The sequence below is a fragment of the Prinia subflava genome, chromosome 1 (assembly GCF_021018805.1).
Source record: "Prinia subflava isolate CZ2003 ecotype Zambia chromosome 1, Cam_Psub_1.2, whole genome shotgun sequence".
Lineage (NCBI taxonomy): Eukaryota > Metazoa > Chordata > Aves > Passeriformes > Cisticolidae > Prinia > Prinia subflava.
Genome location: NC_086247.1, coordinates 445,295 through 463,210, shown reverse-complemented (window position 1 = coordinate 463,210; position 17,916 = coordinate 445,295). Strand labels below are relative to the sequence as shown.

The 17,916-nt window shown below is 64.1% G+C and overlaps 1 protein-coding gene across 1 annotated transcript; it reads left to right on the top strand.

Annotated features, from left to right (window-relative positions):
* Nucleotides 1-232: 232 nt before the first annotated feature.
* On the top strand, nt 233-16,437 carry EPPK1 (epiplakin 1). Its single transcript, XM_063418695.1, has 3 exons — nt 233-388; nt 1,200-1,649; nt 5,004-16,437. Exons 1-3 carry the CDS (start codon nt 233-235, stop codon nt 16,365-16,367), a joined length of 11,970 nt encoding a protein of 3,989 aa, XP_063274765.1. The 3' UTR covers nt 16,368-16,437.
* Nucleotides 16,438-17,916: the final 1,479 nt, after the last annotated feature.

Sequence of the window (17,916 nt, the reverse complement as noted above, 5' to 3'; positions counted from 1 at the left end):
GCGCCGTGCGCAGGTAGGAGAGCCCGGGGGAGCCCTGGCGGGGCGCTCCGGGAGAGCCCGGGGGAGCCCTGGCGGGGATCTCCGGGGGCTGCGGGGCACAGGAGCGCTCTCGCCATCCCCGGTGCGTGAGGAACGCGGCAGCGGGAGCGCTCCCGGGGTGGGACCGCGGGACCGGGGCAGCGGCCGCACGGGGCTGTGGCACCCCGGGCACCACCTGGGGCACGGTGGGAGGATGGCGGGCCCTGAGCCCGGCAGGAGCGGGACAGGAGGCGGCTGCCCGGGCAGGACGGCTCCCGGGAAAAGCCCCGAGGCTCCGGTGGCACGGGCGGGCTCGGCTGGGGAAGGGGCGGGCGGTGGGAGGACTGGCAGCCCCCTCCCACCGTACCCGGTGAGGATGGGCTTGTCCCTTTGGCCGGGGGGCGACTTCATCCCCCAGCAGCCCCCTTGGTGCCCCGGGCAGGACCCCGGCGCTGCGGACCCTGCGGGGCCGGGCAGGCGGCACTGCCTGGGAAGGGGTGGGGGCTCAGAGCGCGGCCCCCCGAAGCGCCCCCCGGCTGCCCCCCTGTTCCCATCACCCTCCGTCACTGCCCCAGAAAATCCCCCGAGCCCCCGCCTGTCCCACAGACACCACCCTGCAGCCTCTGCCCGGCCCCGCCGAGCTCCCACCCCCAGCCCCCGCCTCTCCCGGCCCTGCCCCAGCAGGGAATTCCTCCGCCCCCCTCTCCCTGCACCGAGCCCCGCACTCTGCCAGTAGAACCTGTCCCTTCTCCCGGTCCCTCCCCGGGGCCCCCGGCAGCCTCTCCCTGCCCAGCCCGTGCCGCTCTCCGGGTGCTCCCCGCGGCTGCGGATCCTCCCGCGGGCCTGGGGCTCCCGAGGGTGGCACTGGGTTTTGGGGGGGCTCCCAAGGGTGGCACTGGGTGATGGGGGGCTCCCGAGGGTGACACTGGGTGTGCAGGGGGTCCCGAAGGGGACACTGGGTGTGCAAGGACTCCCGAGGGTGGCACTGGGGTTTGAGGGGACTCCCGTGGGTGGCACTGGGTGTTGAGAGGGTTCCCGTGGGTGGCACTGGGTGCACAGGGGCTCCCGAGGGTGGCACTGGGTGATGGGGGACTCCCGAGGGTGGCACTGGGGTTTGAGGGGACTCCCGAGGGTGGCACTGGGGTTTGAGGGGACTCCCGTGGGTGGCACTGGGTGCACAGGGGCTCCCGAGGGTGGCACTGGGTGATGGGGGACTCCCGAGGGTGGCACTGGGTGTGCAGGGGGTCCCACGGGTGTCACTGGGTGTTGAGGGGCCGCGGCTCCCGCTGGTGCCGGCGCATTCCCCGGCACAGCCGGGAGCGAAACTGGCGGAGCTGCGGCGGCTGCGGCTCCCGGGAGCGCTGCCCGCGCCGGGAGAGAGCGTGGCCCCGGGGAGGGCGGCAGGTGCCAACACCTCCGCCAGGAATCTTCCTGCCCTCATGGGCAGAGCCGATTACTCAAAGTTTCCGACGGGGCTGGCGCCTGGTGACGGAAGGGAGCGGAGCCCTTCCCCCGCCGCCCCCTGCCCGGGCAGGGCCGGGGGGCGACACCGCGACCCCCCGATTGCCCGGCGGCTTTCGAGCTCCCGCAGTTACGGGTGGCAATGCCCGAATTCCATCGGCGCTCCGGTGGTCAGTGGGGGTCTGGGAAGGTGCGGGGACCTGCCTGGGGTTCTCCGGGTACTGGAACCGAACCGGTACCGGTGTCCAGTGGAGATCTAGGAACGTGCGGGGACCTGCCTGGGGCTGTCCGGGTACCAGAACCGAACTGGTACCGGTGTCAGTGAGGATCTGGGGACCTGCCTGGGGCTGTTCAGGTACTCGAACCGAACCGGTACCAGTGTCTGGTGGGGGTCTGGGGACCTGGCTGGGGCTGTCGGGGTACCGGGACCGCACCGGTGCTGGTGTCCAGTGGGGGATCTGGGAATTTGCGGGGACCCGCCCGGGGCTGTCAGGGCACTGGAACCGAACCAGTACCGGTGTCCAGTGAGGATCTGGGAATGTGTGGGGCCCTCCTGGGGCTGTCGGGGCACACCGGTGCGGGGTGGGAATGTGCGGGGACCTCCCTGGGGCTTTCGGGGTACCGGAACCGCACCGGTGCCGGTGTCCGCCGCCGTCTCAGCTCCAGGACATGCAGGGACCTGCGTGGGGCTCTCCAGGCATTGGAACCGCAGTGGTGCCGGTGTCCGCCGCCGTCTCAGCTCCGGGACATGCAGGGACCTGCCTGGGGCTCTCCAGGCATTGGAACCGCACCGGTGTCGGTGTCCGCCGCCGTCTCAGCTCCGGGGCACGCAGGGACCTGCCTGGGGCTTTCCAGAGCCGCAGGGGCGCTGCCGCCGCCGCTGTGCCCACGCCACGGGCTGAGCGCGGCTCCTGCCAAGGGCAGCGCAGCCGGTGCCACCGCCAGCCCGGCATCCCTGCCTGGAGAGCGCTGCGGGGCCAGCGCAGCTTTGCCGGCGCCAGGAGCGGGGCGGGCAGGGCTGGCGGGAGGCGCTGACAGCCTCGCAGGTGTTTTGCGTGGGGATGGCACAGGGGTGCACGCGTGGGCGTGGGTGGGCGCTGCGGGACGGGGCAGACAGCCCTGCGCGGGGGGCAGCCCCTCGCTGCCAGCCCGCAGCGCTGGGCGGAGGAATCGTCCCGGCGCTCAGCCAGCAGCCGGACCTGTCGCTGCCCCCCGCTCGCCCCCAGGCAGAGACCCCCGGGTCCTCCTCGCCCCTCCCGGTCCTTCCCGGAGGCCGGCGCAGCCCCGGGGCCCCGGCCCGTCCCCGCCTCTTGGCGCTGGCACCGGGCGCGATCCCGATACTGCGAACACAAACAGCGCTGCCTGGGCAGATCCGAGCCGCGCTGACATCACCGGGCGGGGGCAGCCGGCTCGGGCCGGGCAGCGAGCCCAGGGCACGGCCGGGGCAGAGGAAAAGGCGCTGGCAGGGCCGAGGGGCACGGAGAAAGCCGCAGGGACACACTGGGACGAAGACCCCGTTGGAGAGGTTGTTCCTGGCGTGGGCAGGGCGCGGGCACAGCCCCGCCGGCACGGTCGGGGTGCTTTTCCTCCCAGCTCGTGTTTACACCGGCGGAGCAGGGGAGGAGATGGGCAGTGAGCTCCGGGCAATGAGGCAGAGCTGGTCCACGCTGACCCCTGTGGATGTGACCTCTGCGGGGCCGTCAGTGTAGCTCTCCCTGGGGTTCTGTGCGGTGAAAACCTCGAGGCGGCCCTGCCCTGGCTGTGTCCCGTGGATGTCCCGTGGATGTCCCGTGGATGTCCCGTGGATGTCCCATGGATGTCCCGTGGATGTCCCGTGGATGTCTCGTGGATGTCCCATGGACGTTCCGTGGATGTCCCGTGGGTGTCCCGTGGATGTCCCATGGACGTTCCTTGGATGTCCTGTGGATGTCCCATGGATGTCCCATGGATTTGGCCCTCCCAGGGCTGGGGCTCCACGGCCGGTTTGGGTAGGGGAGGGTGGGTTCACTGCCCCGGAGCTGGGGCTGCACCACGCTGGAACTTCCTCCCCCCACCCCACTCAGGGGGGAAATCTGTGCAAACCTGCTCGCAGCAAATGAGTCTGGGGGCTCTGGCCTCGCCCACCCCCGAGCGAGCCAGAGATGGTTCTAGCACGGCTGCTGGGTCTGGCTCGCCTTCTGTTCCTTGTTTACCTCTCCCCTGAAGAGTGGTTTTCGCTTTCTCTAATCTCAGCGGTTCAGCTTTCAGTCCAGAGCTCCAGTCAGGCATTCCTCGGGGTGGGGTGGGTTTCGATGAGCAAAAGTTTTACATCAGTGTTTGAGGCGTGAACTGTTCCAGTCCCTGGCACACACAGGGGCACCCGCAGCTCTGCCAGCAGCAGGGCAGGCCTGGAGCAGGTACAGGCTCCCCCTGAGGTGGCCCTGGGGGCTCTTTGCCCAGGCTCCCCCTGAGGTGGCCCTGGGGGCTCTTTGCCCAGGCTCCCCCTGAGGTGGCCCCGGGGGCTCTTTGCCCAGGCTCCCCCTGAGGTGGCCCCGGGGGCTCTTTGCCCAGGCTCCCCCTGAGGTGGCCCTGGGGGCTCTTTGCCCGGTGGCCACTGCCCTCCCTGGTGGAGGCTCTGCCTTTCCTGCAGGACAGGGTGAGAGGGGGGCGCAGAGGAAGGACGGGGGGTTCATGTGTGGGAACACACGGACCAGCAACCCCAAAATCACAGAATCATGGAAGCCTTTGGGTGCAGAGGGACCTTAAACCCACCCAGTCCCACCCCCTGACATGGGCAGGGACACCCGACCAGGGTGCTCTGAGCCCCACCCAGCCTGGCCTGGAAAACTTCCAGGGATCCAGGGGCAGCCACAGCTGCTCTGGGCTCTGTGCCAGGGCCTGCCCACCCTCACAGGGAAGGATTCCTGCCCAAAATCCCATCCATCCCTGCCCTCTAGGATATGGGGATTTCTTCCCAATGTCCCTCCATCCCTTGTCCCCAGTCCCTCTCCAGCTCTCCTGGAGCCCCTTCAGGCCCTGCAGGGGCTCTGAGCTCTCCCTGGAGCATCTCCTCTCCAGGTGAGCACCCCCAGCTCTCCCAGCCTGGCTCCAGAGGGGCTCCAGAGGGGTTTCAGAGGGGCTCCAGCCCTGCAGCAGCTCCGTGGCTCCTCTGGGCTCTCCCCAGCAGCTCCAGGTCCTTGTGCTGCCGGCCCAGGGCTGGGGCAGCTCTGCAGGTGAGGTCTCACCTGAGCACAGGGGCAGAGGGGCAGAATCCCCCCCTCCCCTGCAGCCCACGCTGGGGGATCAGCCCAGGGCAGGGGGGTTTGGGGTCCCAGTGCCTGTGGACAGGGCACGTGGAGCTTCTCATCCAAACTCGTTGAGTTTGACCAGATCCCTCAGGCTGGCACATCAGGTTTGGACATGCTCAGCCTTCGGCTGCCACTTCCTGCTGCCGGGGAATATTTATGTTTCTGATTTCCCTGTGTTTACCATGCAAACCATGGAAGGGTTGGTTTCTCACTGAGCTTTCCCCTCTCTCTCTGCAGAGTCCTGAGAGCAGCGGGAGGATGGAGAGCAAGCCAGCAGTGAACGGCCACGCCGTTCCCGGCTCTCCCGGGGAAGACATGTCAGGGACAAAGCGCTTGTGCCAGGACACGACGCAGTGCAAACAGCAAAAAGCAGCTGGCAAGGATGTGGCTGCACCCAGGGAGCCCTCAGAGACAGCTGGCAGCATCGCAGGCGTGTATGTGGAGTCTTCAAAGAGGATAATGAGCTTTTATGAGGCCACTCGAGAGCATCTGCTGGGCCTGGATCTGGCGCTCTGCCTCCTGGAGGCACAGGCAGCCACGGGCTCCATCTCGGACCCGGCGAGGAGGCGCCGAGTCCCCGTGGCAGAGGCCGTGCGGACGGGGCTGGTGGGGCTGGAGCTCAAGGAGAGGCTGCTCTCGGCAGACAGAGCTGCCACCGGCTTCGTGGACCCCTACACGGAGGAGAAGATCTCGCTGTACCAGGCGATCCAGAAGGAGCTGGTGGGCAGGGAGCAGGGCATTCGCCTGCTCCAGGCCCAGGTGGCCACCGGAGGTGTCATCGACCCGGCCACCGGCGGCCGGCTCCCGGCAGACGTGGCCTGTGAGAGGGGATATCTGGATGAAGAGATGAGCCAGCTCCTCTCTGACCCCAGCAACGAGGACGGCAAAGCGTTCCTCGACCCCAGCACGATGGAGAGGGTCACTTACTCGGAGCTTAGGAAGAGGTGCGTGGTGGATCCAGCCTCAGGCTTCCTCCTGCTGCCGCTGCAGATCACGTTCCCGGGCCTGGGAGGGCGGGTGAGCAGCAGGGACCTGATGGACTCTGGCATCATCAGCTCCGACGTGTTCCGAGGCCTTGAGGAGGGGACAGTCTCTGCCCAGGAGGTGGCAGAGAACGACATCGTCCAGCACTTCCTGCGTGGGACGAGGAGCGTGGCTGGCGTTGTCCTGCCCTCCGGGGAGCAGAGGAGCCTTTACCAGGCACTGAGGGAGCACCTCCTTGTGCCTGGTGCTGCTCTCACCCTCCTGCAAGTCCAGGCCGCCACCGGCAGCCTGACAGACCCCCTGAAGAACAAAAGCTACTCCGTGGATGAGGCTGTCAGGGCTGGCCTCATCGGCCCAGAGCTGTATGAGAAACTGTCCTCAGCAGAGAAAAGCATCACTGGGTACAGGGACCCCTCCAGTGGAGAAATGCTCTCCCTGTTCCAAGCCATCAGGAAGGGCTTTGTCCCCAGGGACCACGGCCTCTGCCTCCTGGAGGCTCAGGTGGCCACGGGGGGTGTCATTGCTCCAGGCAGGCACCTGCGTGTCCCCACGGAGACCGCCTGCGAGTGGGGGTGCCTGGACGAGCCCACCAGGCAGCTCCTCTCCAGCCCTCCCGATGACCTGAAGGGGTTCTTCCACCCCGGCTCCAAGGAGAAGCTGAGCTACGCTGAGCTGCTGCAGCGCTGCGTCACCGACCCCAGGACGGGGCTGCTGCTGCTGCCGCTCCCTGGGGACGGCGGGGAGGGATCCCTCAGAGCACTCGGCTTCTTCGACCACAGGGCCCAGACAGCTCTGGAGAACACAGAGGTACCCGTGGCTGTGGGGAGATTCAAGGGCAAGCCGGCGTCTCTCTGGAAACTGCTCTTCTCTGACTACATGGAGGGTGAGCAAAGAGCGGTGCTGGCCCAGCAGTTCCTGGCAGGATCGCTCTCCCTGCAAGGACTGGCAGAGGCCGTCAGAGCCGCCGTCGAGGAAAAGGCTGCCAATGCCAATGTCACCTTCGAGGGCCTGAGGGACCAGGTGACGGCTGACCAGCTCCTGAGCTCGGAAATTATCAACCAAGACTTGTTCAAGAAGCTCAAGGAGGGAGAAACGTCGGCCAAGGAGGTCGTCGGCATGGACACGGTCAGGAAGTACCTGCAGGGCACGGGGAGCATCGGGGGGCTGCTGCTCCCTGACTCCCAGGAGAAGATCAGCATCTACCAGGCAAAGAGGAAGGGGCTCCTGAGGCCGGGAACGTCTCTGATCCTCCTGGAGGCGCAGGCTGCCACGGGGTTTGTCATCGACCCAGCTGCCAACAAGAGGTACTCCGTGGACGAGGCTCTGCGAGCGAATGTCATCGGCCCCGATGTCTATGACAAGCTGCTGGCCGCGGAGAAATCGGTCACCGGCTACAGAGATCCCTACACGGGCGACAAGATCTCCCTGTTCCAGGCCATGCAGAAGGAGCTGATCGTCAGGGACCACGGCATCCGCCTGCTGGAGGCCCAGATCGCCACCGGCGGCATCATCGACCCCGTGCACAGCCACCGCATCCCCGTGGAGGTGGCCTACAAGCGTGGCTACTTTGACAAGAAGATGAATTTAATCCTCTCCGACCCCAGCGACGACACCAAGGGCTTCTTCGACCCCAACACGCACGAGAACCTGACCTACCTGCAGCTGAAGGAGAAGTGCATCACCGAACCCTCCACGGGGCTCTGCCTGCTCCCGCTGAACAGCAGGAAGCGGCAGTTCGTCGATGAGGCCACCAGGCAGGCGTTCAGGGGCTCCTGGCTGCCCGTCAGGTTCGGGCGCTTGCGGGGGGAGAAGGTCTCTGTGTGGGACCTGCTGAACTCCGAGTACTTCAGCGAGGGGAGGCGCCGTGAGATTTTCAACCACTTCCAGCTGAGGAAGCTCAGCCTGGAGCAGATCCGGCTCATGCTGGAGGAGGAAATGAAGAAGTGGGCCCCCATCAAGTTCCCGGCCATGAGAGGCAACGTCAGCGCCTATCACCTGATGGAAACCGGCGTCATCGACAGGGCCCTGTTCGAGCGGGTGCTGGAGGGATCCGTCACCCCCGAGCAAGTCCTGCGCATGGACTCTGTCAGGAAGTACCTCTACGGCTCAGGCAGCATCGGGGGGATCGTGCTGCAGCCCTCCAACCAGAGAATGAGCATTTACGAGGCCATGAAGCAGAACATCATGGTGCCGGGGGTAGCCCTGCCCCTGCTGGAGGCCCAGGCTGCCACGGGCTTCATCATCGACCCCGTGAACAACCAGAAGCTCCGCGTGGATGAGGCGGTCAAGGAGGGCGTCATTGGGCCAGACGTGCACGAGAAGCTGCAGCACGCGGAAGGGGCCGTGACGGGCTACAAAGACCCTTTCACGGGCAAGAAGATCCCCCTGTTCCAGGCCATGAAGAAGGGCCTGATCGCCGACAAGCAGGCCATGCAGCTCATGGAGGTGCAGATGGCCACGGGAGGCATCATCGACCCGGCGTGTGGCCACCACATCCCCCTGGAGTCGGCCCGGCTGCGGGGCTGCCTGGATGAGGACACCAGCAAGGCCCTTTCCAAGCCCAGCGATGAGCACAGAGTCTTCTGCCTCCCGGACAGCAAAGAGAGCGTGACCTACGCTGAGCTCATCCAGCACTGCCACAAGGACGACGCCTCCGGCTTCCACTTGCTGCCTCTGGCACGGGCAGCTGCTCCAGCCTACACCGATGAGCAGATCCAACGCCTTTTCAAGGAAACCACGGTGAAGGAGAAAGGAGTCTCCCTCTGGGAGCTCCTGCACTCGGGGTACTTCACTGAGGAGCAGAGGAGCAGCTTCACGGAGAGGTTCCGCTCAGAGGAGCTGTCGCTGGAGCAGCTGGTTGCTCTTGTGCTCAGGCTGGTGGGGGAGATGGAGATGAAAGCCAGGACCCAGATCTCCCTGGAGGGCCTGAGGGGCAGTGTCCCCGTGGTCTGGCTGCTGGACACGGGCATCATTTCCGAGAAGACGTTTGAAGAGCTGGCTCAGGGTGTGAGAACTCCCGAAGAAGTGGCTGCAATGGAGAGCGTCAAGAGGTACTTGAAGGGCACAGGCAGCATCGCTGGGGTCTTCATAGAGGCCTCCAAGCAGAAGATGAGCTTCTATGACACCATGAAAAACAATCTCCTCCTCCCTGGGGCTGCTCTGAGGCTGCTGGAGGCCCAGGCAGCCACAGGATACCTGACTGACCCCGCAACAAACCGCAGGCTCAGCGTGAGGGACGCCGTGAGAGCGGCGGTTGTTGGGGAAGAGCTCACCGAGAAACTCCTCCTGGCTGAGAGGGCTGTGACGGGCTACACAGACCCCTACACCGGGAGCTCCATCTCCCTGTGCCAAGCGCTCAGGAAAGAGCTCATCCCCCTGGCAGAGGCCGTGCCCCTGCTGGAGGCCCAGCTGGCCACGGGAGGGGTCGTTGATCCCGTCCACCACCTCCACCTGCCGCTCCAGGCTGCCTGCAGGTACGGCTTCTACGACGAGGAGCTGAGCCAAACCCTCTCTCGGCTGGATGACAGCACCAAGGTCTTTTTTGACCCAAACACCAAGGAGAACGTGACCTACCAGCAGCTGAAGGAGCGGTGCATCCGTGAGGCCGAGTCGGGCCTGTGGCTCCTGCCTCTGTCAGAAAACGCAATGTTCTGTGTGGACGAGCAGACCATGAAGGTGCTGAAATCTGTGACCGTTTGTGTCAACGTGGGGCGGTTCAAAGGACAGACCGTGTCTGTCTGGGACCTCCTCAACTCCGAATACTTCTCGGACAGCAAGAGAAGAGAGCTGGTGCAGATGTACAAAGACGAGAAGGCCGAAGTGCTGCAGGAAATCACGACGGTTATCACCACAATCATCCAAGAGACTGAGGCACAGGGCAAGAAGTTTGCGTTCAAGGGCCTGCGGAAAAGAGTGTCCGCCAGCGACCTCTTCCAGTCCCAGCTGATCGACAAAAAAACCCTCGACGAGCTCAACCAGGGGAAGAAAACGGTCAAAGAAGTCACCGAAATGGAGTCTGTCCGCAGGTACCTGGAGGGCAGTAATTTCATAGCGGGGGTCCTCATACAGCCAAGCAATGAGAAGATGAGCATCTACCAGGCCATGTGGAAGGGCATCCTGAGGCCAGGGACCGCCCTGGTGCTGCTGGAGGCACAGGCGGCCACCGGCTACATCATCGACCCTGAGAAAAACAAGAAGTTTTCAGTGGAGGAAGCACTGGAGGTGGGCCTGATTGGAGGGGAGGTTTTTGAGAAGCTGCTCTGTGCGGAGAGAGCCGTGACAGGCTACACCGACCCCTACACCAAAGCCCCAATGTCCCTGTTCGAAGCCATGAACCAAGGGCTGATTGTGAAGAGCCACGGCATCCGCCTGCTGGAGGCCCAGATCGCCACCGGCGGCATCATCGACCCCGTGCACAGCCACCGTGTCCCCGTGGAGGTGGCCTACAAGCGCGGCTACTTCGACCAGGAGATGAACCAGATCCTCTCCGACCCCACTGATGACACCAAGGGCTTCTTCGACCCCAACACGCACGAGAACCTGACGTACATGCAGCTCCTGGATAGATGTGTCCAGGACCCGGAGACTGGGTTGTACATGCTGCAAGTTGTAAAGGAGGGAGGGAAGTACTTCTACATCGATGAGTCCACAAAACAGGCCTTGCGCTCAAAGCCTCTTCGAGTGACAGTTGGGAAGTTTAAGGACCAAACAGTTTCTGTCTGGGAAGTCCTCTGCTCTCACTACATCTCAGAGCAGAAAAGGAAAGAGCTGGTGATGCAGTACAAAAGCAAAACCCTAACGCTGGAAGACCTGATATCCCTCATCTTAAAAATCATCAAGGACACGGAGCGAAGAGGAGAAGCCCTCAAGGTCAAAGGGCTGCGGGGGGAGGTGTCGGTGTCAGAATTGTTCAACTCTGAGATAATCGACAAGAAAACTCTGGATCAGCTGCAGGATGGGAGTCTCACACTTGCCAGCCTCACAAAGAGGGACACCATCCAAAGGTACCTGGATGGCACCGGGTGCATCGCTGGGGTTCTCCTCCCGTTGAAGAAAGAGATGATGAGCATCTACCAGGCTCTGAAGAAAGGTCTTCTCACAGAGCAATGTGCCCTGGGGCTGCTGGAGGCACAGGCAGCCACCGGCTTCCTCCTGGACCCCCGGAGCAACCAGAAGCTCTCCGTGGACGAGGCCATCTCGTCCGGGCTGGTGGGCAGCGAGCTGCGCGAGCAGCTGCTGTCGGCAGAGAGAGCCGTGACGGGATACGCAGATCCACAAACAGGAGGTAAAATCTCTCTCTTCCAGGCTGTGAGGCAGAAGATCATAGCCAGGGATCGCGGCATCCGCCTGCTCGAGGCCCAGCTTGCCACTGGTGGCATCATCGACCCCGGGCACGGCCACCGCCTGCCAGTGGAGGTGGCCTACAAGCGCGGGCACCTGGACGAGGACATGTTCCTCCTGCTCTCGGATCCAGACCACGGCAGCAAAGGCTTCATAGACCCAAACACTCACGAGAAGATCAGTTACAGCCAGCTCCTGCAGAGGTGTGCCCAAGACAGGGAGAGCGGCTGGTACCTGCTGCAGGTCCTGGAAAAGGAGGGCGATTATTTCTACATTGATGAGCAAACCAAAAATGCCCTGTTGTGCACCAAGGTCCAGGTGCCTGTGGGAAAATACAAGGGACAAGTGCTATCGCTGTGGGAACTTCTCTGCTCCGAGTACATCACAGAGGAGAAGAGAAAAGAGCTGGTGAAAAAATACAAAGCGGAATCCCAACACGTCGTGCAAGGACTCATTGAGACGATACTGAAGATCATTAGAGAAAAAGAGGAGGACAGAAGTGATGTCTGGTTCCAGGGAATCCGACAGCAAATTACAGCAGCAGAACTGCTCAGTGCACAGATAATTACAGAGGAAACTGTAGAAAAACTCCAGGAAGGCAAAAAGACGGCACAAGAAATAGCACAAATAGAAAGTGTGAGGAGGTACCTTGAGGGAACTGGAAGCATCGCCGGCGTGCTGGTGCCCTCCAAGGCCCAGCCCGGCAAGCTGGAGAAGATGAGCATCTACCAGGCCATGTGGAAGGGCATCCTGAGGCAGGGCACGGCGCTGGTGCTGCTGGAGGCGCAGGCGGCCACCGGCTTCCTGGTGGACCCGGTGAAGAACCAGAAGCTCTCTGTGGACGAGGCGGTGTCCTCTGGGCTGGTGGGCAGCGAATTAAAAAACAAACTTCTCAGTGCTGAGAGAGCTGTGACGGGATACACGCACCCCTACACGGGACAAAAGATGTCCCTGTTCCAGGCCATGAAGCAGGAGCTGATCGTCAGGGACCACGGCATCCGCCTGCTGGAGGCCCAGATCGCCACCGGCGGCATCATCGACCCCGTGCACAGCCACCGCCTGCCCGTGGAGGTGGCCTACAAGCGCGGCTACTTCGACCAGGAGATGAACCAGATCCTGTCCGACCCCGGCGATGACACCAAGGGCTTCTTCGACCCCAACACGCACGAGAACCTGACCTACCTGCAGCTGCTGCGGCGCTGCGTGCCCGACCCCGAGACGGGGCTGCTGATGCTGCAGCTGATGGACAAGGGCTCCGTGCTCTACCAGCTGAGCGAGGACGCCCGCAGAGCCCTGCAGGCCGCCCGCACCACGCTGGCCGTGGGGCTCTTCCAGGGCCAGAGCGTCACCGTCTGGGAGCTGCTCTTCTCCCGCTACGTCCCCGAGCACCGGCGCCAGGACCTCCTGCGCCAGTACAAGGCGGGCACGGTCACCATTGCAGAGATGATCGAGCTCCTCACGGCCATTGTCACCAGGGCCGAGGCCCAGGCCCAGGGCGCCAGCGGGGCCCCCACGTCCCCAGCCAGGGAGGCCCTGCCCAAAGCCCTTGAGAACGGCAGTGCCTCCAAGTCCCAGCAGGAACGGGAAGAGAAGCGGGACCAGGAGCGGGCCCTGGAGCAGGAGCTGGAGCGCTCCCTCAAGTCCCACACGGTGGAGGTGGCGGCAGGCGGCTTCCACGGCAGGAAGGTGTCCCTGTGGGAGCTGCTCTTCTCCAAGTTTGTGTCCCAGGCCAAGCGTGGGGAGCTGCTGGGGCAGCTGCGGGCCGGGAGCCTGGCGCTGCCCGAGCTGGCCACGCTGCTGAGCCTGCTGGTGGAGGAGGCGGCGCAGCGCAGCAGCAGCGTGAAATTCGCGGGCCTGAGGAGGCAGGTGAGCGCCTCGGACCTGCTGGACTCGGGCATCATCGACACGGGCACGCTGGCCGAGCTGGTGCAGGGCGCCAGGACGGTGCAGGAGGTGACGCAGATGGCCTCGGTCAAGCGCTACCTGGACGGCACGGGCGTCATCGCCGGCGTGCTGGTGCCCTCCAAGGCCGAGCCCGGCAAGCTGGAGAAGATGAGCATCTACCAGGCCATGTGGAAGGGCATCCTGAGGCAGGGCACGGCGCTGGTGCTGCTGGAGGCGCAGGCGGCCACCGGCTTCCTGGTGGACCCGGTGAAGAACCAGAAGCTCTCTGTGGACGAGGCGGTGTCCTGCGGGCTGGTGGGCACCGAGCTGCAGGAGAAGCTGCTGTCGGCCGAGCGGGCCGTGACGGGCTACTCAGACCCCTACACGGGCGACAAGATCTCCCTGTTCCAGGCCATGAAGAAGGAGCTGATCGTCAGGGACCACGGCATCCGCCTGCTGGAGGCCCAGATTGCCACCGGCGGCATCATCGACCCCGTGCACAGCCACCGCCTGCCCGTGGAGGTGGCCTACAAGCGCGGCTACTTCGACCAGGAGATGAACCAGATCCTGTCCGACCCCGGCGACGACACCAAGGGCTTCTTCGACCCCAACACTCACGAGAACCTGACCTACCTGCAGCTGCTGCGGCGCTGCGTGCCCGACCCCGAGACAGGGCTGCTGATGCTGCAGCTGATGGACAAGGGCTCCGTGCTCTACCAGCTGAGCGAGGACGCCCGCAGAGCCCTGCAGGCCGCCCGCACCACGCTGGCCGTGGGGCTCTTCCAGGGCCAGAGCGTCACCGTCTGGGAGCTGCTCTTCTCCCGCTACGTGCCCGAGCACCGGCGCCAGGACCTCCTGCGCCAGTACAAGGCGGGCACGGTCACCATTGCAGAGATGATCGAGCTCCTCACGGCCATTGTCACCAGGGCCGTGGCCCAGGCCCAGGGCGCCAGCGGGGCCCCCACGTCCCCAGCCAGGGAGGCCCTGCCCAAAGCCCTTGAGAACGGCAGTGCCTCCAAGTCCCAGCAGGAACGGGAAGAGAAGCGGGACCAGGAGCGGGCCCGGGACCAGGAGCGGGCCCTGGAGCAGGAGCTGGAGCGCTCCCTCAAGTCCCACACGGTGGAGGTGGCGGCAGGCGGCTTCCACGGCAGGAAGGTGTCCCTGTGGGAGCTGCTCTTCTCCAAGTTTGTGTCCGAGGCCAAGCGTGGGGAGCTGCTGGGGCAGCTGCGGGCCGGGAGCCTGGCGCTGCCCGAGCTGGCCACGCTGCTGAGCCTGCTGGTGGAGGAGGCGGCGCAGCGCAGCAGCAGCGTGAAATTCGCGGGCCTGAGGAGGCAGGTGAGCGCCTCGGACCTGCTGGACTCGGGCATCATCGACACGGGCACGCTGGCCGAGCTGGTGCAGGGCGCCAGGACGGTGCAGGAGGTGACGCAGATGGCCTCGGTCAAGCGCTACCTGGACGGCACGGGCGTCATCGCCGGCGTGCTGGTTCCCTCCAAGGCCGAGCCCGGCAAGCTGGAGAAGATGAGCATCTACCAGGCCATGTGGAAGGGCATCCTGAGGCAGGGCACGGCGCTGGTGCTGCTGGAGGCGCAGGCGGCCACCGGCTTCCTGGTGGACCCGGTGAAGAACCAGAAGCTCTCTGTGGACGAGGCGGTGTCCTGCGGGCTGGTGGGCACTGAGCTGCAGGAGAAGCTGCTGTCGGCCGAGCGGGCCGTGACGGGCTACTCGGATCCCTACACGGGCGACAAGATCTCCCTGTTCCAGGCCATGAAGAAGGAGCTGATCGTCAGGGACCACGGCATCCGCCTGCTGGAGGCCCAGATCGCCACCGGCGGCATCATCGACCCCGTGCACAGCCACCGCCTGCCCGTGGAGGTGGCCTACAAGCGCGGCTACTTCGACCAGGAGATGAACCAGATCCTGTCCGACCCCGGCGACGACACCAAGGGCTTCTTCGACCCCAACACGCACGAGAACCTGACCTACCTGCAGCTGCTGCGGCGCTGCGTGCCCGACCCCGAGACGGGGCTGCTGATGCTGCAGCTGATGGACAAGGGCTCCGTGCTCTACCAGCTGAGCGAGGACGCCCGCAGAGCCCTGCAGGCCGCCCGCACCACGCTGGCCGTGGGGCTCTTCCAGGGCCAGAGCGTCACCGTCTGGGAGCTGCTCTTCTCCCGCTACGTCCCCGAGCACCGGCGCCAGGACCTCCTGCGCCAGTACAAGGCGGGCACGGTCACCATTGCAGAGATGATCGAGCTCCTCACGGCCATTGTCACCAGGGCCGAGGCCCAGGCCCAGGGTGCCAGCGGGGCCCCCACGTCCCCAGCCAGGGAGGCCCTGCCCAAAGCCCTTGAGAACGGCAGTGCCTCCAAGTCCCAGCAGGAACGGGAAGAGAAGCGGGACCAGGAGCGGGCCCTGGAGCAGGAGCTGGAGCGCTCCCTCAAGTCCCACACGGTGGAGGTGGCGGCAGGCGGCTTCCACGGCAGGAAGGTGTCCCTGTGGGAGCTGCTCTTCTCCAAGTTTGTGTCCGAGGCCAAGCGTGGGGAGCTGCTGGGGCAGCTGCGGGCCGGGAGCCTGGCGCTGCCCGAGCTGGCCACGCTGCTGAGCCTGCTGGTGGAGGAGGCGGCGCAGCGCAGCCGCAGCGTGAAATTTGCGGGCCTGAGGAGGCAGGTGAGCGCCTCGGACCTGCTGGACTCGGGCATCATCGACACGGGCACGCTGGCCGAGCTGGTGCAGGGCGCCAGGACGGTGCAGGAGGTGACGCAGATGGCCTCGGTCAAGCGCTACCTGGACGGCACGGGCGTCATCGCCGGCGTGCTGGTGCCCTCCAAGGCCGACCCAGGAAAGCTGGAGAAGATGAGCATCTACCAGGCCATGTGGAAGGGCATCCTGAGGCAGGGCACGGCGCTGGTGCTGCTGGAGGCGCAGGCGGCCACCGGCTTCCTGGTGGACCCGGTGAAGAACCAGAAGCTCTCTGTGGACCAGGCGGTGTCCTGCGGGCTGGTGGGCACCGAGCTGCAGGAGAAGCTGCTGTCGGCCGAGCGGGCCGTGACGGGCTACTCGGACCCCTACACGGGCGACAAAATTTCCCTGTTCCAGGCCATGAAGAAGGAGCTGATCGTCAGGGACCACGGCATCCGCCTGCTGGAGGCCCAGATCGCCACCGGCGGCATCATCGACCCCGTGCACAGCCACCGCCTGCCCGTGGAGGTGGCCTACAAGCGCGGCTACTTCGACCAGGAGATGAACCAGGTCCTGTCCGACCCCGGCGACGACACCAAGGGCTTCTTCGACCCCAACACGCACGAGAACCTGACCTACCTGCAGCTGCTGCGGCGCTGCGTGCCCGACCCGGAGACAGGGCTTTATTTCCTTAATATTTTAAAGAAATAATTGTAAAAGATTTTGATTTTTTTCATTGTTTTTCCTCGGGGAAGAATGGTTCTATTGTGGATGCCTCTTTTGCTGCTGTTATTTGTCTTTCTTTTTCTAAATATTTTTTACCCTTTATGATCCCAGTGAGGGAATTTCTGTCACGGCCTCTTTTCTTCACCACCGCCCACCCACATCAGGTGCAGCTTTGAAGTGCCTTCCCCCGAGCAGCGTTGCTGCGTTGCATTGTGCCTCTTTCTTCGGTCCCCTTTCAGGAGCAGAGGAGCCAGCCTGGGTTATCTCAGGTCATTTAGGTGCAGTGTGTCATCCTCCTTTTCCTCACGCAGGTTTAAGTGCAGGTCTTTGTTCCGTGTAGGTGTTACTGAGGTTTTTATTTTTACTCCCTGCCTCTCTTTTCTTGCCTGTGCCAGCCATTTTCCCCGGCAGCCTTGCAGGATGATATTCAGGGTGCAGGTTTTTGAGCCAGGACAGCCTGGAGAGCAGATTTCTGCCTGGGCAGGATGCCAGGCTTGCGCTGGGTGTCGCTGGCCTGGGACACATCATCTGTGTTTGCTCTCCGTGCCTCAGCCTGTCCTGCTTCTCCGGGGAGTGCAAACAGCCTCAGCCCCGGGTGGTTCAGTCTCCCCCTGTGCTTCCCACCCCTCCACGAAGCCTCTGTGGGGATGGATCCTCAGAGGAGCTGAGTGGACGTGGCTGTGTTCCTTTTGTCTGTCCATCCATCCCAGTTCCCTCCTGCTCCTGTTGCCCTCCCGTGTCCCGAGCTGACTCAGCCCCGCTCCAGGAGAGGCAGAGCCCTGCAGCCACTCTTCCGTGCAGTTCAGGGATGAATAATCCTGCTGCCGTTTAATGGAAGGAAACTCGCCCTCCCTAAATGTCCTCCCTAGGGCTGTTTGCCCTCATTAACCTGCTAATGCCCTGGAAAATGAACTTTCGGCCACAGCTTGAGCAGCTGACCCCTGGGAACAGGTGTGGAGGAGCTGAGGGACTCCTCACCACAACCTGCTGTGGAGCCCAGAGAACTGCACGGGCTCGGAAAGCGATGGGAGAAATTAATGGGAGAGCAGTCACAAAATCATGGAATGGTCTGGGGGGGAAGGGACCTTCTCATCCCACCCCTGCCATGGGACACCTTCCACTATCCCGGGGTGCTCCAAGCCTCACCCAGCCTGGCCTGGGACACTTCCAGGGATCCAGGGGCAGCCACAGCTCCTCTGGGCACCTGTGCCAGGGCCTGCCCACCCTCACAGGGAATATTTCCTTCCAATATCTCATCTACACCTACGTTCTTCCCATTTGAAGCCATTCCCCCTTGTCCTGTCACTCCAGGCCTCTGTCCCAGCTCCCTTTTAGCCCCCTTTAGTTACTGGAAAGCCACAATAGCATCTCCCAGGAGTTTTCTCATCCTGGAAATCCGATCCTCCCTTCCACAGAGGCAGACAGGAGCAGCCGGTGTTGGGTCACTGGGCTGTGTCTGTGACATCTGTGCTGGTGCTGGCATCCCTGTGGCTGCTGCACTGTCACATAGTTTGGGACACTCTCCAGGACAGGG

What these genes read in the sequence shown, in the direction of transcription:
- EPPK1 (XM_063418695.1), top strand. Translation starts at nt 233, where the DNA reads ATGGCGGGCCCTGAGCCCGGCAGGAGCGGGACAGGAGGCGGCTGCCCG. An exon ending in GCCCCCTCCCACCGTACCCG is followed by an intron (nt 389 to 1,199) that starts GTGAGGATGGGC and finishes CTGGGTGCACAG; the next exon opens with GGGCTCCCGAGGGTGGCACT. An exon ending in ATTCCATCGGCGCTCCGGTG is followed by an intron (nt 1,650 to 5,003) that starts GTCAGTGGGGGT and finishes CTCTCTCTGCAG; the next exon opens with AGTCCTGAGAGCAGCGGGAG.